The sequence below is a fragment of the Chlorocebus sabaeus genome, chromosome 6 (assembly GCF_047675955.1).
Source record: "Chlorocebus sabaeus isolate Y175 chromosome 6, mChlSab1.0.hap1, whole genome shotgun sequence".
NCBI classification, from domain to species: Eukaryota; Metazoa; Chordata; class Mammalia; order Primates; family Cercopithecidae; genus Chlorocebus; species Chlorocebus sabaeus.
The window spans coordinates 40,271,761-40,287,545 of NC_132909.1; the positions used below are offsets into that span (position 1 = coordinate 40,271,761).

Here is a 15,785-nt window from a genome sequence, read left to right on the forward strand (position 1 = left end):
TACAGAATGTGGTGACTCCCATGTCTAGAACTGGGACATGTGCAGGATTTTTAATTACTGGACCTTCCTGCAGGTGTGATTGTGATATATGTCTTTGTTATGCACCGGAGTGCTTTGATGCTTCTGTCTTGGTTCAGCCCAAAGTGAAGATTGTGATGTATCACTGGACCCAGCATCTCGGTGATGTGACTCTTGTTTTTGGACACCACAAATTTTGGGTATTGTCAAATATTGCTGGATCCTGTACCTATGTTATGTGAGTCTCCAACCTGTGTCCTGCATGTTGTGCCATATTGCAGCACAATGTTTCACATTAGACATCATTACATATTGCTGGGCTCAACACCCAGGTGATGGAACATTATTTTCCTGGGCCCTGACTACAGGGGGCTTTGTGACATAACTGAATGCCCATAACCATGGTGATGTTACTCTTCTCCTGCCTGGTCTCTGCTCACAGGGAAATTGTGACATACCATTGGCCTAGCATCTTGGTGATGTGACTCTCCTCTTTTTTCTCAGGCCCCACATATTTGGGTATTGTGACATACTCAGATGTGACACTGGGCTCAACACCTAAGGGATGGGGAGTCCCCTACCTGGCTCCTTCCTCCAGGGGGCATTGTGATATACCTCTGCACAGGTGTGTCACAGTTATTACCTAGGAGATGTGACTCTCCTCTTCTGCCTGCACCCTGTCTACAGTGAAAATTGTGGCACATTTCTGTGGCCAGCAACCAGGTGATGTGTTTCTCCTGCCTGGATCTTTATTACAGAAAAGATGGTTGACATATCACTAGGCCCAGCATCTAGGTGATGTGACTCTATTCTTCTGCCTAGTCCCTGCTTACAGGAACATTGTAGCATATTGCTATGCCCAGCACTTTTCTTTTAGGTTTTGCCTGCAGGAGACTTTGTGACATTGCTGGGCCCTGCACTGACATTATGTGACTTCTGTCTCTGTTTTGCCTACTTGGGCCACTGTGACGTATTGCTGGGTCCAACATCCAGGTGATGTAACTTTTATGCCTGGGTCCTGGCATCTGAGGACATTGTCTTGCACCAATCACACAGGTGATGTGATTTTCTTCTGTTACCTGGTCTGTGCACACAGGAAAAATTGTGACCTTGGCCAGGCGCAGTGACTCACGCCTGTAATCACAGCACTTTGGGAGGCCGAGGTGAGTGGATACCTGAGGTCAGGAGTTCAAGACCAGCCTGGCCAACATGGTGAAACCCCATCTTACTTAAAACACAAAACTTAGCTGGGCATGGCGGCAGGCACCTGTAGTTCTAGCTACACAGGAGGCTGAGGCAGGAGAATCGCTTGAACCGGGGAGGTGGAGATTGCAGTGAGCCGAGATGGCGCCACGGCACTCCAGCCTGGGTGACAGAGCGAGACTCCATCTCAAAAAAAAAAGACTGTGACCTTTTGCAGCACATAGCTGATTTGACTGTGCTTTGTGGAGTACACCAAGCAGGTTGTCAAACTGATAGTCCCTTTACTGAAATTTTATTTCCACGATGGCGTTGGAGGGGCAGCAGCAGAATCCATGCCTTTTCTCCTGGAGTGTGCGAGAGTCTGTGGTCCTGAGTATCTCACACAGATGTGGCAATTTATGTGATGTTCTAATTCAGACCATTGGTACAGAAACAGATTCAGACGTCTTCTCGGAAATATTGCATTGTTTAGCAAAGTGCATTGAAGTAAGGGGAGATGGATGCCTTAGTAATGAACACTTTGAAGAACACCTTTGCCACATGTCCTCAGGACCTTCTGAGGGCTGTGTCATGGGGCATGGTCACTCATATTTGACTCTGAATAAATTTCTTCAAATATTTTAAAGAGTTTAACTCTTCGTTGACATAGCTGATGTATGGAGCACGCTTGCTGTGCCAACCAGTGTTTCAAAGCTGTTTAGATATTTTTGCTCATTAAATCTTCATCAGCAAAAGCTCTGTAGGTAAGTTTAATGATTCCTTGTGTCACAGACAAGGTAACTGAAAGAAGAAAAAATTTGGGAACTTGCCCAAAGTCAGCCAGGTAGGAAGTGGCTGAGCTAAAGTGTGCTCTGACCTAATCCTGTCTGCTTCCCTTTTACAGACAGTGCTGTTGTGCATTGATTAAACAACTATTCATTGATCACCTGCCATGGGCTGAGCACTGTGATTGGCACTGGGAATATAGTGGTAAACAAGACATAGCTCCCCGGAACAAAAGTATAAGGAAGTAAACAACAGACACCAAGATTATATCAAAGATATGAAATGCCAGAACGTGATGCTGCTATAAAGAATTCCACAGGGTTATTGGGGGTAGATTGTAATTAAAAGGAGGTGGGTAAAGCAAAGCTTTCCAGAGAGGGCTAGAGCTGAGCCAGGTCTGGATGCTTTTATCAATGTGAGTACTTAGGGTTTGTCTCAGTTTATTTGCAGCCCCTAAAATCTAGAATTTGTCTCAGTTTCTTCGTATGCAGCCCCTAAAATCTTTGGAATGTCTGAAAAGAGAAGTGTCTTTTGTATGTTAATGAGATGACTTCTGGCTGGAGGCTTCTGGACAGCCTCAGGACCAGGGTTGATTGCCAGAGAAACTAATTGTGTAACAGAGCATTAAAACTCTAAGCCAGCCGGGCATGGTGGCTCCTGCCTGTAATCCCAGCACTTTGGGAGGCGGATCACCTAAGGTCAAGAGTTCAAGACCAGCCCAGCCAAAACGGTGAAACCCCATCCCTACTAAAAATACACAAATTAGCTGGGTGTGGAGGTGAGCGCATGTAATCCCAGCTACTTAGGAAGCTGAGGCTGCAGTAAGGCGAGATCAAGCCACTGCACTCCAACCTGGGTGACAGTAAGACTGCATCTCAAAACAAAAAAACACTTCTTACCTCCTTGGATGGTAGAGAAGCAATCTGGGCTTTGTAAAAGTAAAAAGAGTACCTTATTTGATTCAACTATTGTTAAAGGGGAATATCAATGAAAAGCTCGTCCACCCCAGCCTCACTAGTTAAGTACCAGTTAGGGGAAGTTTTTCTGGTATCCTTCTGAAATTGCTTTCTGCCTTTCCATGCATATCATTAAGAAAGGGCACACTCTTAAACCAATCTGTAACCTCATACCATTCTCAAAAAAAAAAAAAAAGATTAATTTTAAGTTTATACCAAAAGTGCACAATTTAGCAATTTAGCTGTTTTCATCAAGCCAACAATATTTTACAAGCTTACGCAAGCCAAGATTATTCTGTCTTGTGCTGGGTTTTATCATTTATAACCCTTAGGGCAAATCTTAGAGTATTCTTGCAGGAATAATCATAAAACCACTTTTTTTTTTTTGAGATGGACTCTCACTCTGTCACCCAGGATAGAGTACAGTGGTGCAATCTCAGCTCACTGCAACCTCTGCTTCCTGGGTTAAAGCCGTTCTCCTCCCTCAGCTTCCTGAGTAGCTAGGATTACAGGCATGCACAACCAAACCTGGCCAACTTTTGGTATTTTTAGTAGAGACAGGGTTTCACCATGTTGTCAAGGCTGGTTTCGAACTGCTGACCTCAAGTGATCCACCCGCCTTGACCTCCCACAGTGCTGAGATTATAGGCATGAGCCACTGCACCGGGCCAAAACCCCCTTGATTAAAAAATTGTTGCTGGGCCCGGTGGCTCACAACTGTAATCTCAGCACTTTGAGGGGCTGGGGCAGGTGGATCACAAGGTCAGGAGTTCAAGACCAGGCTGGCCAAGATGGTGAAACCCCATCTCTACTAAAAATACAAAAATTAGCCAGGCGTGGTGGCAGGTGCGTGTAATCCCAGCTACTCGGGAGGCTGAGGCAGAGGTTGCAATGAGCCCAGATCATGCCACTGCACTCCAGCCTGAGCAACAGAGACTCCATCTCAAAAAAAGTTAACAAAATGCTAACAATATTTAAGATATTGCTGATACTATTTTACCAATAATTTTAAAGTTGCCTTATTTGTTAAAGATTATACATAAGTCATATAAACTTTTTTTTGTTTGTTTTTGAGATGGAATCTCGCACTCTCGCCCAGGCTGGAGTGCAGTGGCGCCATCTCGGCTCACTGCAAGCTCCTCCTCCTGGGTTCACGCCATTCTCCTGCCTCAGCCTCCCGAGTAGCTAGGACTACAGGCACCCACCACCACGCCCGCCTAATTTTTTGTATTTTTAGTAGAGAGGGGGTTTCACCGTGTTAGCCAGGATGGTCTCGCTCTCCTGACCTCGTGATCCACCCGCCTCGGCCTCCCAAAGTGCTGAGATTACAGGCATGAACCACCGTGCCCAGCCTCTAATTTTTTATTTCTGATTTAAAGTTGGATGTCTTGGCCCAGCGCCGTGGTTCACTTTGGGAGGCCGAGGTGGGCGGATCACGAGGTCAGGAGAAGGGGACCATCCTGGTTAACACGGTGAAGCACCATCTCTACTAAAAATACAAAAAAATTAGCTGGACGTGGTGGCACTAGCCTGTAATCCCAGCTACTGGGGAGACAGAAGCAGGAGAATAGCTTGAACCCGGGAGGTGGAGGTCGCAGTGAGCCAAGATCACATTACGCTGCTGCACTCCGGCCTGGGCGACAGAGTGAGACTCTGTCTCAAAAATAAAAATAAAGTTGGATGTCTTGTAAGATAATGCTGAGTAATGCAGAAATACATATAGACATTTATGCATGTGATTTGTCCTTATACTCACACAGACCCCCCACATCACAAAAGAAAACAGGTAACTACAGCCTGACCATTAGGGCCAAGATCAAATAGCAAAATAAGTTTGCCTTTGATCTGTTTTCTTCATATATAAACATAGGAGGTCAAGACTGTGGACAGGGCTGGGCTCATGCCTGTAATCCCAGCACTTTCGGAGGCCGAGATGGGTGGATCACGAGGTCAGGAGTTCAAGACTAGCCTGGCCAAGATGGTGAAACTCTTGTCTCTACTAAAAATACAAAAATTAGCTGGGCGTGGTGGTGGGTGCCTATAATCTTAGCTACTCAGGAGACTGAGGCAAGGAATTGCTTGAACCCAGGAGGTGGAAGTTGCAGTGAGCCCAGATCGTGCCACTGCACTCCATCCTGGACGAGCATGGTGGCTCACGTCTGTTAATTCCAGCACTTTGGGAGGTGGGGGTGGGCAGATCACCTGAGGTCGGGAGTTCGAGACCAGCCTGACCAACATGGAGAAACCCCATCTCTACTAAAAATACAAAAGATTAGCTGGGTGTGGTGGTGCATGCCTGTAATCCCAGCTACTTAGGAGGCTGAGGTAGGAGAATCACTTGAACCCTGGGGGTGGAGGTTGTGGTGAGCCGAGATCCCGCCATTGCACTCCATTGCACTCCAGCCTGGGCAAAAAGAGCGAAACTCTGTCTCAAGACTGTGGACAGATATGAAGACATATAGTTTTTTCTCCTGTCGCCCCATCAGTTTTTGTTCACTGTCTAATCTCTGGAAGGAAGGTGGGCAACAGGTGGCCAGCAGTGGTCTGTGTGTGGTTATCTTATTCTTGCTGCTTTCTGCTTTTTTTATGACCACTATCTGTTCCAACCTGGGAACTGAGGAGAGATGTTGGTAGGAAGAGGCTTTCCCCCACCTCTGATGTGCAGGCCCTTCATTCAGCTGACATCTCAGCCGCACTCCAATATGGCAGCTATTGGCCACGTGTGGCTACTGGGTGCATGGAATGTCGCTGGTCTAAACTGCGATGTGCTAGAAAGGTAAAATACAGAGTTAGTTTCAAAGATTTAGTGTGTGTGTGTGTGTGTATGTGTGTGTGTGTGTATATGTATATATAACATATATATAAACTTTATATATATATTTCATTATTGCTCACAAACTGATAATATTTTGGATATATTGGGTAAATTAAATTGTTACATCAACTCCACCTTTTTCTTGTTTCTTTTTAAAGTTGGCTACTAGAAAGTTTAAAATTCACATGTGGCTTATATTTTATTTCAGAGGGGTTGCCTTTTTAAAAAAATCTCAGGCTGCTTGCTCAAATGCCAGAAGCCAGGAAGATCATCAAAACTGAAATTTTAAAATTATTGTTATATATTTTTCCTTTGTGAATAGCCATATAGTATATTATTTATAAATACATGAAACCTTATACACGAGGTTAAATGCAAATACCCTCCGCGGTGGGCCTGGCTCAGCTCAGGGAGGAAGGCCTGCCTGAAAAGGCTGCAGCTTAGGCTGTCACTCTTACTTCATTCAGTCCAGCGTTTGGTCACGTCTTCTGTCACTCAAGGCCTGAAGGGGTCGGGCCTTAGACGTTTTCCAATCAGGGATGCTGAGCTGGGGACCGTCCAATCAGTTACGCGGCTGGAGCGGACAGGGCGGCTTCCGGGATTTGGCGGGGCCTTTGTCTCTCGCTGCAGCTGGAGCTCTTGGTCTCGTCTTCCCTGCTCTGAGTGCCCTACTCCTAGAGGCCCAGCCTCTGTGGCCCTGTGACCTGCAAGTATTGGGAGATCCACAGCTAAGACGCCAGGGTCCCCCTGGAAGCCTAGAAATGGTGAGAGTGGCGGCTCCGACATCCGGAGAGAGAGGGAGGGGTCGGTTGGAACCGGTGGGAAGTGGCTGTGGCGGACTCGGGCCTCCCCTCAGTCATCTCCGCAGACTGCGCCCCGAGTTCTCCTTGCCCAGCTCGGCCTCAGTCCCCTTCAGCAATAAGATGGCGGCAGCGCTGATAGCCGGGTCCCCGGGCGTCTGGTCTGTTCCCTGCGCAGTGACTGTGCCCTGACCTGGAGCCCTCTGGGTAGCTCTGCACCCGCAGCGCCGCGTCTCTCCCGGATTGTGCAGGGACCACGGGAGGGTAGTCGGGAGAATCCTGACTCGGGGTGCGGGTTCGTGAATGGGAAGAGCTTTAGTCCGCTGCGTTTCCAGTTCTTCTTTTTCCCCTATTAAAAATTTATGGCAGGCGGGGCGCGTTGGTTCACGACTGTAATCCCAGCACTTCGAGAGTACGAGGCGGGCGGATCGCCAGAGGCCAGGAGTTCGAGACCAGCCTGGCCAACATGGCGAAACCCCGTCTTTATTAAAAATATGAAAATTAGTCTGGCGCGGTGGCCCACACCTATAATCCTAGCACTTTGGGATACTGAGGCACGCGGATCACGAGGTCAGGAGTTCAAGATCAGCCTGACCAAAATGGTAAAACCCCGTTTCTACTAGAAATACAAAAACTTAGCCTGGCGTGGTGGCGCGGTCCTGTAATCCCAGCTACTCAGGAGGCTGACGCAGGAAAATCGCTTGAACCCGGGAGTCGGAGGTTGTAGTGAGCCGAGATCGTGCCATTTGCCCTCCAGCCTGGGTGACAGAGCGAGACTCCATCTCAAAAAAAAAAAAAAAAAGCCGAGCATAGTGGCGCATGCCTATAATCCCAGCTAGTCGGGAGGTTGAGGTGAGAGAATCGCTTGGACCCGGGAGGAGGTTGCAGTGAGCCAAGATCGCGCCACTGCACTCCAGCCTGGGCGACAGAGTAAGACTCTGTCTCAAAAAAACATAAACAAAACAAAAGGCAGTTTCTGCAAAAATATTAAATAATTTCATCAAAGAGTGGTTCAAAAATTTTAGATCACCCCTGTGGGTTGTAGTTTTTGGTTCATAAGAGGGCCTTGAAAGACTTTTATAAGGTGCATGATGCAAAAATCCCAAATTCAGTAATTGGTTAGGTACAGTTATGTTTTTTCTGTCTTCCTGTCTTTGTTTCTCTCTTCTTTTTTTTTTTTTTTTTTTTTACGGAGTCCTGCACTGACGCCCAAGCTGGAGTGCAGTGGTAGGATCTGCAACCTTCGCCTCCCAGGTTCAAGCAATTCTCCTGCCTCAGCTTCCCCAGTAGCTGGGATTACAGGCTCCTGCCACCACGCTCAGCTAATTTTTATATTTTTAGTAGAGACGGAATTTCTCTATGTTGGACAGGCTGGTCTCAGCCTCCTGACCTCAGGCGATCCACCGGCCTTGGCCTCCTTAAGTGTTAGGATTACAGGCGTGAGCCAGCGCTCCCCGCCTTAGTTTCTTAGTTTCTTAATTTCTTAATTTTCACCTTGAGGGTACCAATTTCCTGGTTATGTAATTGGAGCTTAATTGACAGTTTGTAGTTAGTTAAGCCTGAATTTTGTTTCCTCTAATGTAGTAATTTACAAAAAAAAAAAAAAAAATGCATTTGAGTTATATTTTTTCAAAGCAGGAATCCGGGGCCTAGGTTTCCACCTCAGACTAAATTGCCTGCCACTTAACTATTTTCATACTCCACAGAGGACTGATTTTCCCCTACATTTTTTACAAGTGTTCCAAGCAGAGTCTCCCGTGTATCCCCCAGTTCTCCTTACCTCCAGCCTAACTCTGGCTTGAAGTAAAAATGCATAGTAAATTTCCAGTTCTGACAATCTCAAGAACTGAAAATTTAGTATTTTACTTCAAGGAACTGTCAACTTTCTCTCGCTAATTCATATTATGAACTATTTTTCCTTTAGTGTACGTTTTTCATACTGTATTTTAATTATTTACCGACAACACATTGAAAACATTTTAAAAATTTATTTTCTGTTTTTAAATATTTTCCATGAGAAGAAAGCAAAGAGTAATCTCCTGACACTGTATTGTAAAAAATCTGTGCCTCTTTTCCTTTTATCTTCCTGAGCACAGAGATCATGTTTTAGGGGTCAATGGTTTTTGGAAACTTTATGGGGTGATGTGTCCTCAGCCACCCTTTAGTTTTTTCCTGGTCCTGTACTGTCTGAGTAAACCAAAATACCCACCGTGTCTGTCTGCTAGAGTTAATATTAGCTCTTGGGTCATTTTCTCTTACAGAACAAGCTGAGGTATGGAGTGTAGCCTCTCAAGGAAGCCGGTGAATGCCCTGGGGCTTAGAGGAATCTCCTGGTGTATTCTTCTTTGAAAAGCTAACCCTTTGAGACATTAAGATTATTTTTATCCAAGCCAGCTTTCATTTCTTGGAGACACATTGTTGGTCAGCGATCAGATGCTGGTATTGAGGGGAAAACAGAAATAATTTCTGCCACCCGGATTCTCTAAGATTTGTGAAAAAAAAATCATATTCCCAAAGACAGAAAAAAACCTGACCTCAGTGAGATAGTACAAGAACTTGCCAAGTAAAATGCATTTGGGGCACTCATTGGGGAGTAATGCAGTGTCTCCTGAGAGGGTGATCACTGGGCACTTAAGTGAGCAGGATGGAGTGGGAGAATCTCTCCAGGAATTGGATGGCCTGATTTGACACGTGAGTCAGACACATTGGTTTTCTAATCAGCACTGCCACTCCTTTGTTTTGTCACCTTGAAAAGATCTATTCACTTATATTGACTCTTTTAAACTGTAAATTGTATTTTATTAGTAGAGCTTGAAAGGTTTGAAAATATTTACAAAAACATAAAATAGGCGGGTTTCAAAAAATATCTAATCATATATTCCATTGTTAAAAATTCTCTTTTTTTTCCCCCCAGTGAGTTTAGAAATTTTCTCAGGTGTGTTTTTTATTTTTTGAAACGGAGTCTCGTTTTGTTGCCCATGCTGGAGTACGGTAGCATGATCTTAGCTCACTGCAGCCTCTGACTCCTGGGTTCAAGCGATTATCCTGCCTCAGCCTCCTGAGTAGCTGGGATTACAGGTGCACGCCACCATGCCCAGCTAATTTTTGTATTTTTAGTAGAGATGGTGTTTCGCCATGTTGGCCAGGCTGATCTTGAACTCCTGACCTCAGGTAATCCGCCCACTTCGGCCTCCGAAAGTGCTGGGATTATAGGGGTGAGTCACCGTGCCCAGCCTTCTCAGGTGTGTTTTTATGCCTGGGTGTTTTCAAACAGAATTTCAAGGGTTAGCTTTTAGAGAGCTATCAAGGGAAAGAATAAGGAAAATCTCTCTTCCATTTTGGCTGTAGAAAATGAATACACAAGAAAATGTGTATTCATTCACATTTCACAAGAAATGTGGTGGATAATTGCTGAGTTACATAGATACATAAAAACATCAGTTCCTCTTATTGCAGGGTAAGTTTCTGTGAGTGAATATCTCTGTTCTATATCTTGTAATCTTGATGTATGAGTTTAATGCTAATTTTTTTTTCCCCCGAGACAGAGTCTTGCTCTGTTGCCCAGGCTGGAGTGCAATGGCGCGATCTTGGCTCACAGCAACCTCCGACTCCCGGGTTTAAGCAATTCTCCCTCAGCCTCCAGCATACCTGGGAATACACGTGCACGCCACCATTCTCAGCTAATTTTTGTATTTTCAGTAGAGACGGGCTTCAGCAGGTTGGCCAGGCTGTTTGTTATTGAACTCCTGACCTTGTGATCTGCCCACTTCGGCCTCCCAAAGTGCTGGGATTACAGGTGTGATCTACCGCGCCTGGCCAATGCTAAATTTTATAAGATGAAACTTGGTAGGTACCTCCTAGAAGTGTCCCCATATGACTAATTGTTTACTACATGATTCATAATGGAGATAATAAAGTAGTACATTTATTGTCTGAAAGAAATAGATTCTTTTGCTTTTCTTGTTTAGGTATAAAATGTAAGCACCTTAAATTTTTTTTCTTTTGTATGAGCACTGTGTTTGAGTAATTTTACTGGATTTTTCAAACACTTGGTTTCAAAACCTGAGTGAATAACTCTTTACTTGAAAATTAAAACTTGAGCCCAGTGACTCCAAGCTAAAGGCTCATATTGAGCCTGCAAAAGGAGGTTATTAAAGGCCCAGTTAGTTCTTCCTGGGGAGCCTCCCCTGCAGATTTCCCAGCCTGTTCACTCCAGCCATGGAAGAAGCCTTTTATCTGGAGAGAAGCTACAGAGCCCTGGAAAGCTGGGGACCCACAGACAGGTGCAGTTAAGATTAAGATGGAACGGGACCGAAAGGATCTTACTGAAGATAAAGTTGTTCTTGCTTTGAGGCAGTTTCTAGACTTATAAAAATAAAACAAAGTTAGATTTGTATTAAAAAATTAAGTTCCAAAGGAGTATTGCAACAGGAGAAAGTACCAACTATAAGATCTTTAAAGATCTCAAAGGTTAGGCAGACAAGCGTGGCTTTTCTTCATAGAAAGGAGCAACCAAGATTAGAAACAAAGTGGGAGGGGAATGGCAAATGGAGGGTGAAAAAATCAGATTCTAAGTTGGAGAATGTTTAGCATGTTCTTAGGAGGAGCATATAATGGGGTTGTATGTTGGCTCAGACTGAGGGTAGCTCAAAGCTCAGGAGCTGTGGGAAGGAGATAAACTTAAGTTTGATTAAGTAGTATTTTATTTTGATCACTGAAGACAAATTCAGCTGATTTTTCTAAGAGAAGAAAATGGGCAGAGTCTATGTCTGGCTATATGATAGGTAAGAAAAGAGTATACCATCTAAGTCATAATGGGATGTGTGTTTCTTTACATAAACTGTTTCTGGAGCACACAAAAGATGGAGAATTTTATTAATTATAGCCATTTACCAGGATTACTTATGTGCTTCATCTTTCCCCACCTCTTTTCTTTGTCTTACACATTTCTTTCATTTGACTTTTCTTGAGTTGTATCTTTTACAATAATCCGGTCAACATAACTACAGTGTTTTTCTGAGTTCTGTGTATAGCACCGTTAAGTTATTGAACTTGAGCAAGTTTATGGGAGTCCTGAATTTTTAAACAGTAGCTCATAATGGGCTCATAATTTGGAAGCATAAATAGGCCCATGGGGTTTGTTACTGGCATCTGTAGTAAGAACAGTATTTTGAGACCAAGCCCTGAATCTCAGGGTCTGTGCTGACTCTGGGTGGTGTCAGAATTTGAATGTTTGACAAAGAATTGGTGTTGGAGAGTTGCTTGGTATTCAGCAAACTCTATAGCTTTTGTGCCAGAATAAAAATACCATAAAGGCCTGGCCTGGAATAAAACTCAGAGTGTCTGGGAATGGGAGGCTCTACTCGCCTGTGTACTGGCTGTCACACTGCCCGTTGTTTGCTGATTCCAGGTCTCTTAGAGTGAGAGAAGACTGAAAATTTAGAGGAAAGAGAAGCTCTGATGACAGACCTTCTCTTTCCACAGCTGCCACCACAGGATTCCCACCGACTCACGATCATGCCCACTAGACACCGATGCATCCACACCCCTCTCAGGACAAGGCACCACCCTCAGGAACTTCACCACAGCGTTTTTGATTCTAGCATTTCTTGCAAAAATCCTACAAAAGTGTCTACAAGTCTCCTGGCATATTCCCATTCCCCAGACACTGAATCTGCAGCAGCAACCTGTTTTCCCCACCAATTTAGGGTTCTGGGCCACTTGTTCATCATCTCACGTGCCTGCATGGACCCAGAAATAAATAGCACAAACCGACCTTTCAGCTTACATATTGCACTTACCCCCACCCATAGAGTGTTTTCCTTTCAACTTTTAATTTTAGTTCAGAGGTACACATGTAGGTTTATTACATAGGTAAAATTGTGTCATGAAAGTTTGATGTAGATTATTTTTTCACTGAGTCACTAAGCATAACACCAAGTGGATATTTTTTATTACTATTATTTAATTTTTTTAATTTTTTTTTGAGATGGAGTTTTGCTGTTATCCAGGCTGGGGTGCAATGGTGTGATCTCCGTTCATTGCAGCCTCTGCCTCCTGGGTTCAAGTGATTCTCCTGCGTCAGCCTCCCAAGTAGTTGGGATTACAGATGCCTGCCATCACGCCCAGCTAATTTTTATATTTTTAGGAGAGATGGGGTTTCACCATGTTGGCCAGGCTGATCTTGAATTCCTGACCTCAGGTGATCTTCCCAACTCGGCCTCCCAAAGTGCTGGTATTACAGGCATGAGCCACTGCACCCAGCCCAAACGGGTCTTTGTCCTGCCAACCTCAACTAGGCCTGTGTCTATTTTTCCCCTCTTTGCATCCATGTGTTCTTATTATTTAGCTCTTTTAAAAATGAGATAGTGCATTTGGTTTTCTCTTTCTGCATTAATTTACTTTTTTTTTTTTTTTTTTTTTGAGGTGGACTCTCACTCTGTCACTCAGGCTGGAGTGCAGTGGCACAATCTCGCCTCACTGCAACCTCTGCCTCCCAGGTTCAAGCGATTCTTCTGCCTCAGCCTCCCGAGTAACTGAGATTACAGGCATGTGCCAGCACGCCTGGCTAATTTTGTATTTTTAGTAGAGCTGAGGTTTCATCATTTTGGTCAGGCTTGTCTCGAACCCCTGACCTCAGGTGATCCACCCGCTTCAGCCTCCCAAAGTGCTGGGATTACAGGTGTGAGCCACTGCGCCCAGCCTGTATTATTACTAATATTATTATTTTTGAGATGAGTCTCGCTCTGTCTTCCAGGCTGTAATGCAATGGCATGATCTTGGCTCACTGCAGCATCTGCCTCCTGGGTTCAAGCAGTTTTCCTGCTTCAGCCTCCCAAGTAGCTGGGATTATAGACGCATGCCACCAAGCCCAGCTAATTTTTGTATTTTTAGTAGCAGGGGGTTTCACCATGTTGGCCAGGCTCGTCTTGAACTCCTAACCTCGTGATCCACCAACTCGGCCTCCCAAAGTGCTGGGATTACAGATGTGAGCCACCGCGCCCAGTCCTATATTTTCATTAGAAAAAAATTTTTTTTTCTATTTTATTTCATGAAGAGACAGTGTCTCATTCTGTCACCCAGGCTGGAGTACAGTGGCATGATCTTGACTCACTACAGCCTTAACATTCTGGGATCAAACAGTCCTCCTACCTCAGGCTCCCAGGTATGGGACTACAGGAACACACCACCATGCCCAGCTAATTTTTCTTTTAGTATTTTTTGTAGAAATTGGGTTTCTTTATGTTGTCTTGACTGGTCTCAAACTCCTAATCTCAGGCAATCTGTCTGCCTCAGCCTCCCAAGGTTCTGGAATTACAGGCATGAGCCATCATCCCTGGTCAGTATGGCCATTTTAATGATACTGATTTCTCTGTCCATGACCATGAAATAGTTTTGTATTTGTGTCATCTTTGACTTCTTTGAGCAGTGTTTTGTAATTGTTGTCCTAGAGGTCTTTCACCTCCCTGGTTAGCTGTATTTCTAGATACCTTCTTTTTGTGGCATTTTTGAATGGGATTGTGTTTTTGATTTGGCTTTTGGCTTGGATGTTGATGTGTAGAGGTGCTACTTATTTCTGCACCTTTGTTTTGTATTTTGAAACTTCGCAGAAATTGTCAGTTTATAGAGCATTTCTGCCAAGACTATAGGGTTTTCTAGATACTGAATCATGTCATCTGAAAACAGGGATAGTTTGATTTCGTCCCTTCCTGTTTGGGTGAATTTTATTTCTTTCTCTTGCCTGATTTCTCTAGCCAGGACTTCCAATTCTCTGTTGAATAGAAGCAGTGAAAAAGGCATCCTTATCTTGTGCCAGTTTTCAGAAGGAATGCTTCCAGCTTGTGTTCATTTAGTATGTTGGCTTTGGATTTGTCATAGATAACTCATTTCTATTTTATTTTATTTTATTTTATTTTATTTTATTTTATTTTATTTTACTTTAGTTTATTTTACTTTATTTTACTTTAGTTTATTTTACTTTAGTTTGGTGTGGTGTGGTGTGGTGTGGTTTGGTTTAGTTTGACGGAGTCTCACTCTGTCACCCAGGCTGGAGTGCAGTGGTGCGATCTTGGCTCACTGCAAGCTCCACCTGCCAGGTTCACGACATTCTCCTGCCTCAGCCTCCCAAGGAGCTGGGACTACAGGCGCCCACCACCACGCCCAGCTATTTTTTTTTTTTTTTTTTTTTTTGTATTTTTAGTAGAGACGGGGTTTCACCGTGTTAGCCAGGATGGTGTCAATCTCCTGACCTCGTGATTCAACCACCTTGGCCTGCCAAAGTGCTGGGAATACAGGTGTGAGCCCCCACGCCCAGCCAAATTTGTCATAGATAACTCATTATTTTGAAGTATGTATCTTCAGTGCCTAGTTTGTTAAGAGTTTTATACATGGACAATGTTACATCTTATTGAAAGTTTTTTCTGCATCTATTGAGATAATTTTGTGGTTCTTTAGTTCTGTTTATGTGATGAATCAGATTTATTGATTTTTTTTTTTGTATGTTGAACCAACCTTGTATTCCACCAATAAAGCCTACTTGATTGTAGTGGATTAGCTTTTCGATGTGCTGCTGGATTTGGTTTGCCTATATTTTGTTGAGCATTTTGCAGCAATGTTAATCAAGGACATTAGCCTGAAGTTTTCTTCTTTGTTTTGTCTCTGCCAGGTTTTGGTATCAGAATGATGCTGCTGTTATATAAAAAGCTGGGGAGAAGTCCCTTAATTTTTTGTAATAGTTTTAGAAGGCATTGTATCAGCTTTTCTTTTTACACTTGGTAGAATTCAGCTGTGAATTTTCTGGTGTTGGGTTTTTTTAGTTGGTAGCCTATTAACTACTAACTTAATTTTGGAGCTTGTTATTGATCTATTTAGGGCTTCAACTTGTTTAGTCTTGAGAGAATTTATTTGTCTAGAAATTTATCCATTTCCTGTAGATTTTCTATTTTTGTGTATAGAGGTGTCTATAGTAAACTTCAATAGCTATTTGTGTTTTTGTGGGGTCAGTGGTAATGTCCCTGGCGTCTTCTTTTTTTTTTTTTTTTTTAAATGAGATGGAGTCTCACTCTGTTGCCCAGGCTGGAGTGCAGTGGCGTGATCTTGTCTCTGCAACCTCTGCCTCCGGGGTTTAAGCAATTCTCCTACCTCAGCCTTTCAAGTAGCTGGGATTACAGGTGTATGCCACCACACCTGGCCTAATTTTTGTATTTTTAGTAGAGATGGGGTTTCACC

The 15,785-nt window shown here is 43.9% G+C and overlaps 1 protein-coding gene across 2 annotated transcripts in view; it reads left to right on the forward strand.

Annotated features, from left to right (window-relative positions):
* Positions 1-806: 806 nt before the first annotated feature.
* The window catches only part of LOC103234297 (uncharacterized), a 41,564-nt gene continuing 26,585 nt past the window's right edge, over positions 807-15,785 (forward strand). The window contains exon 1 of one of the 2 annotated variants that reach the window (XM_007996008.3): positions 807-6,521. In XM_007996008.3, coding sequence (XP_007994199.3) covers positions 6,297-6,521 — 225 coding nt within the window. In that variant the 5' untranslated portion in view covers positions 807-6,296. The remainder of the gene's footprint in view (positions 6,522-15,785) is intronic. The other variant, XM_073016719.1, reaches the window with a different exon arrangement.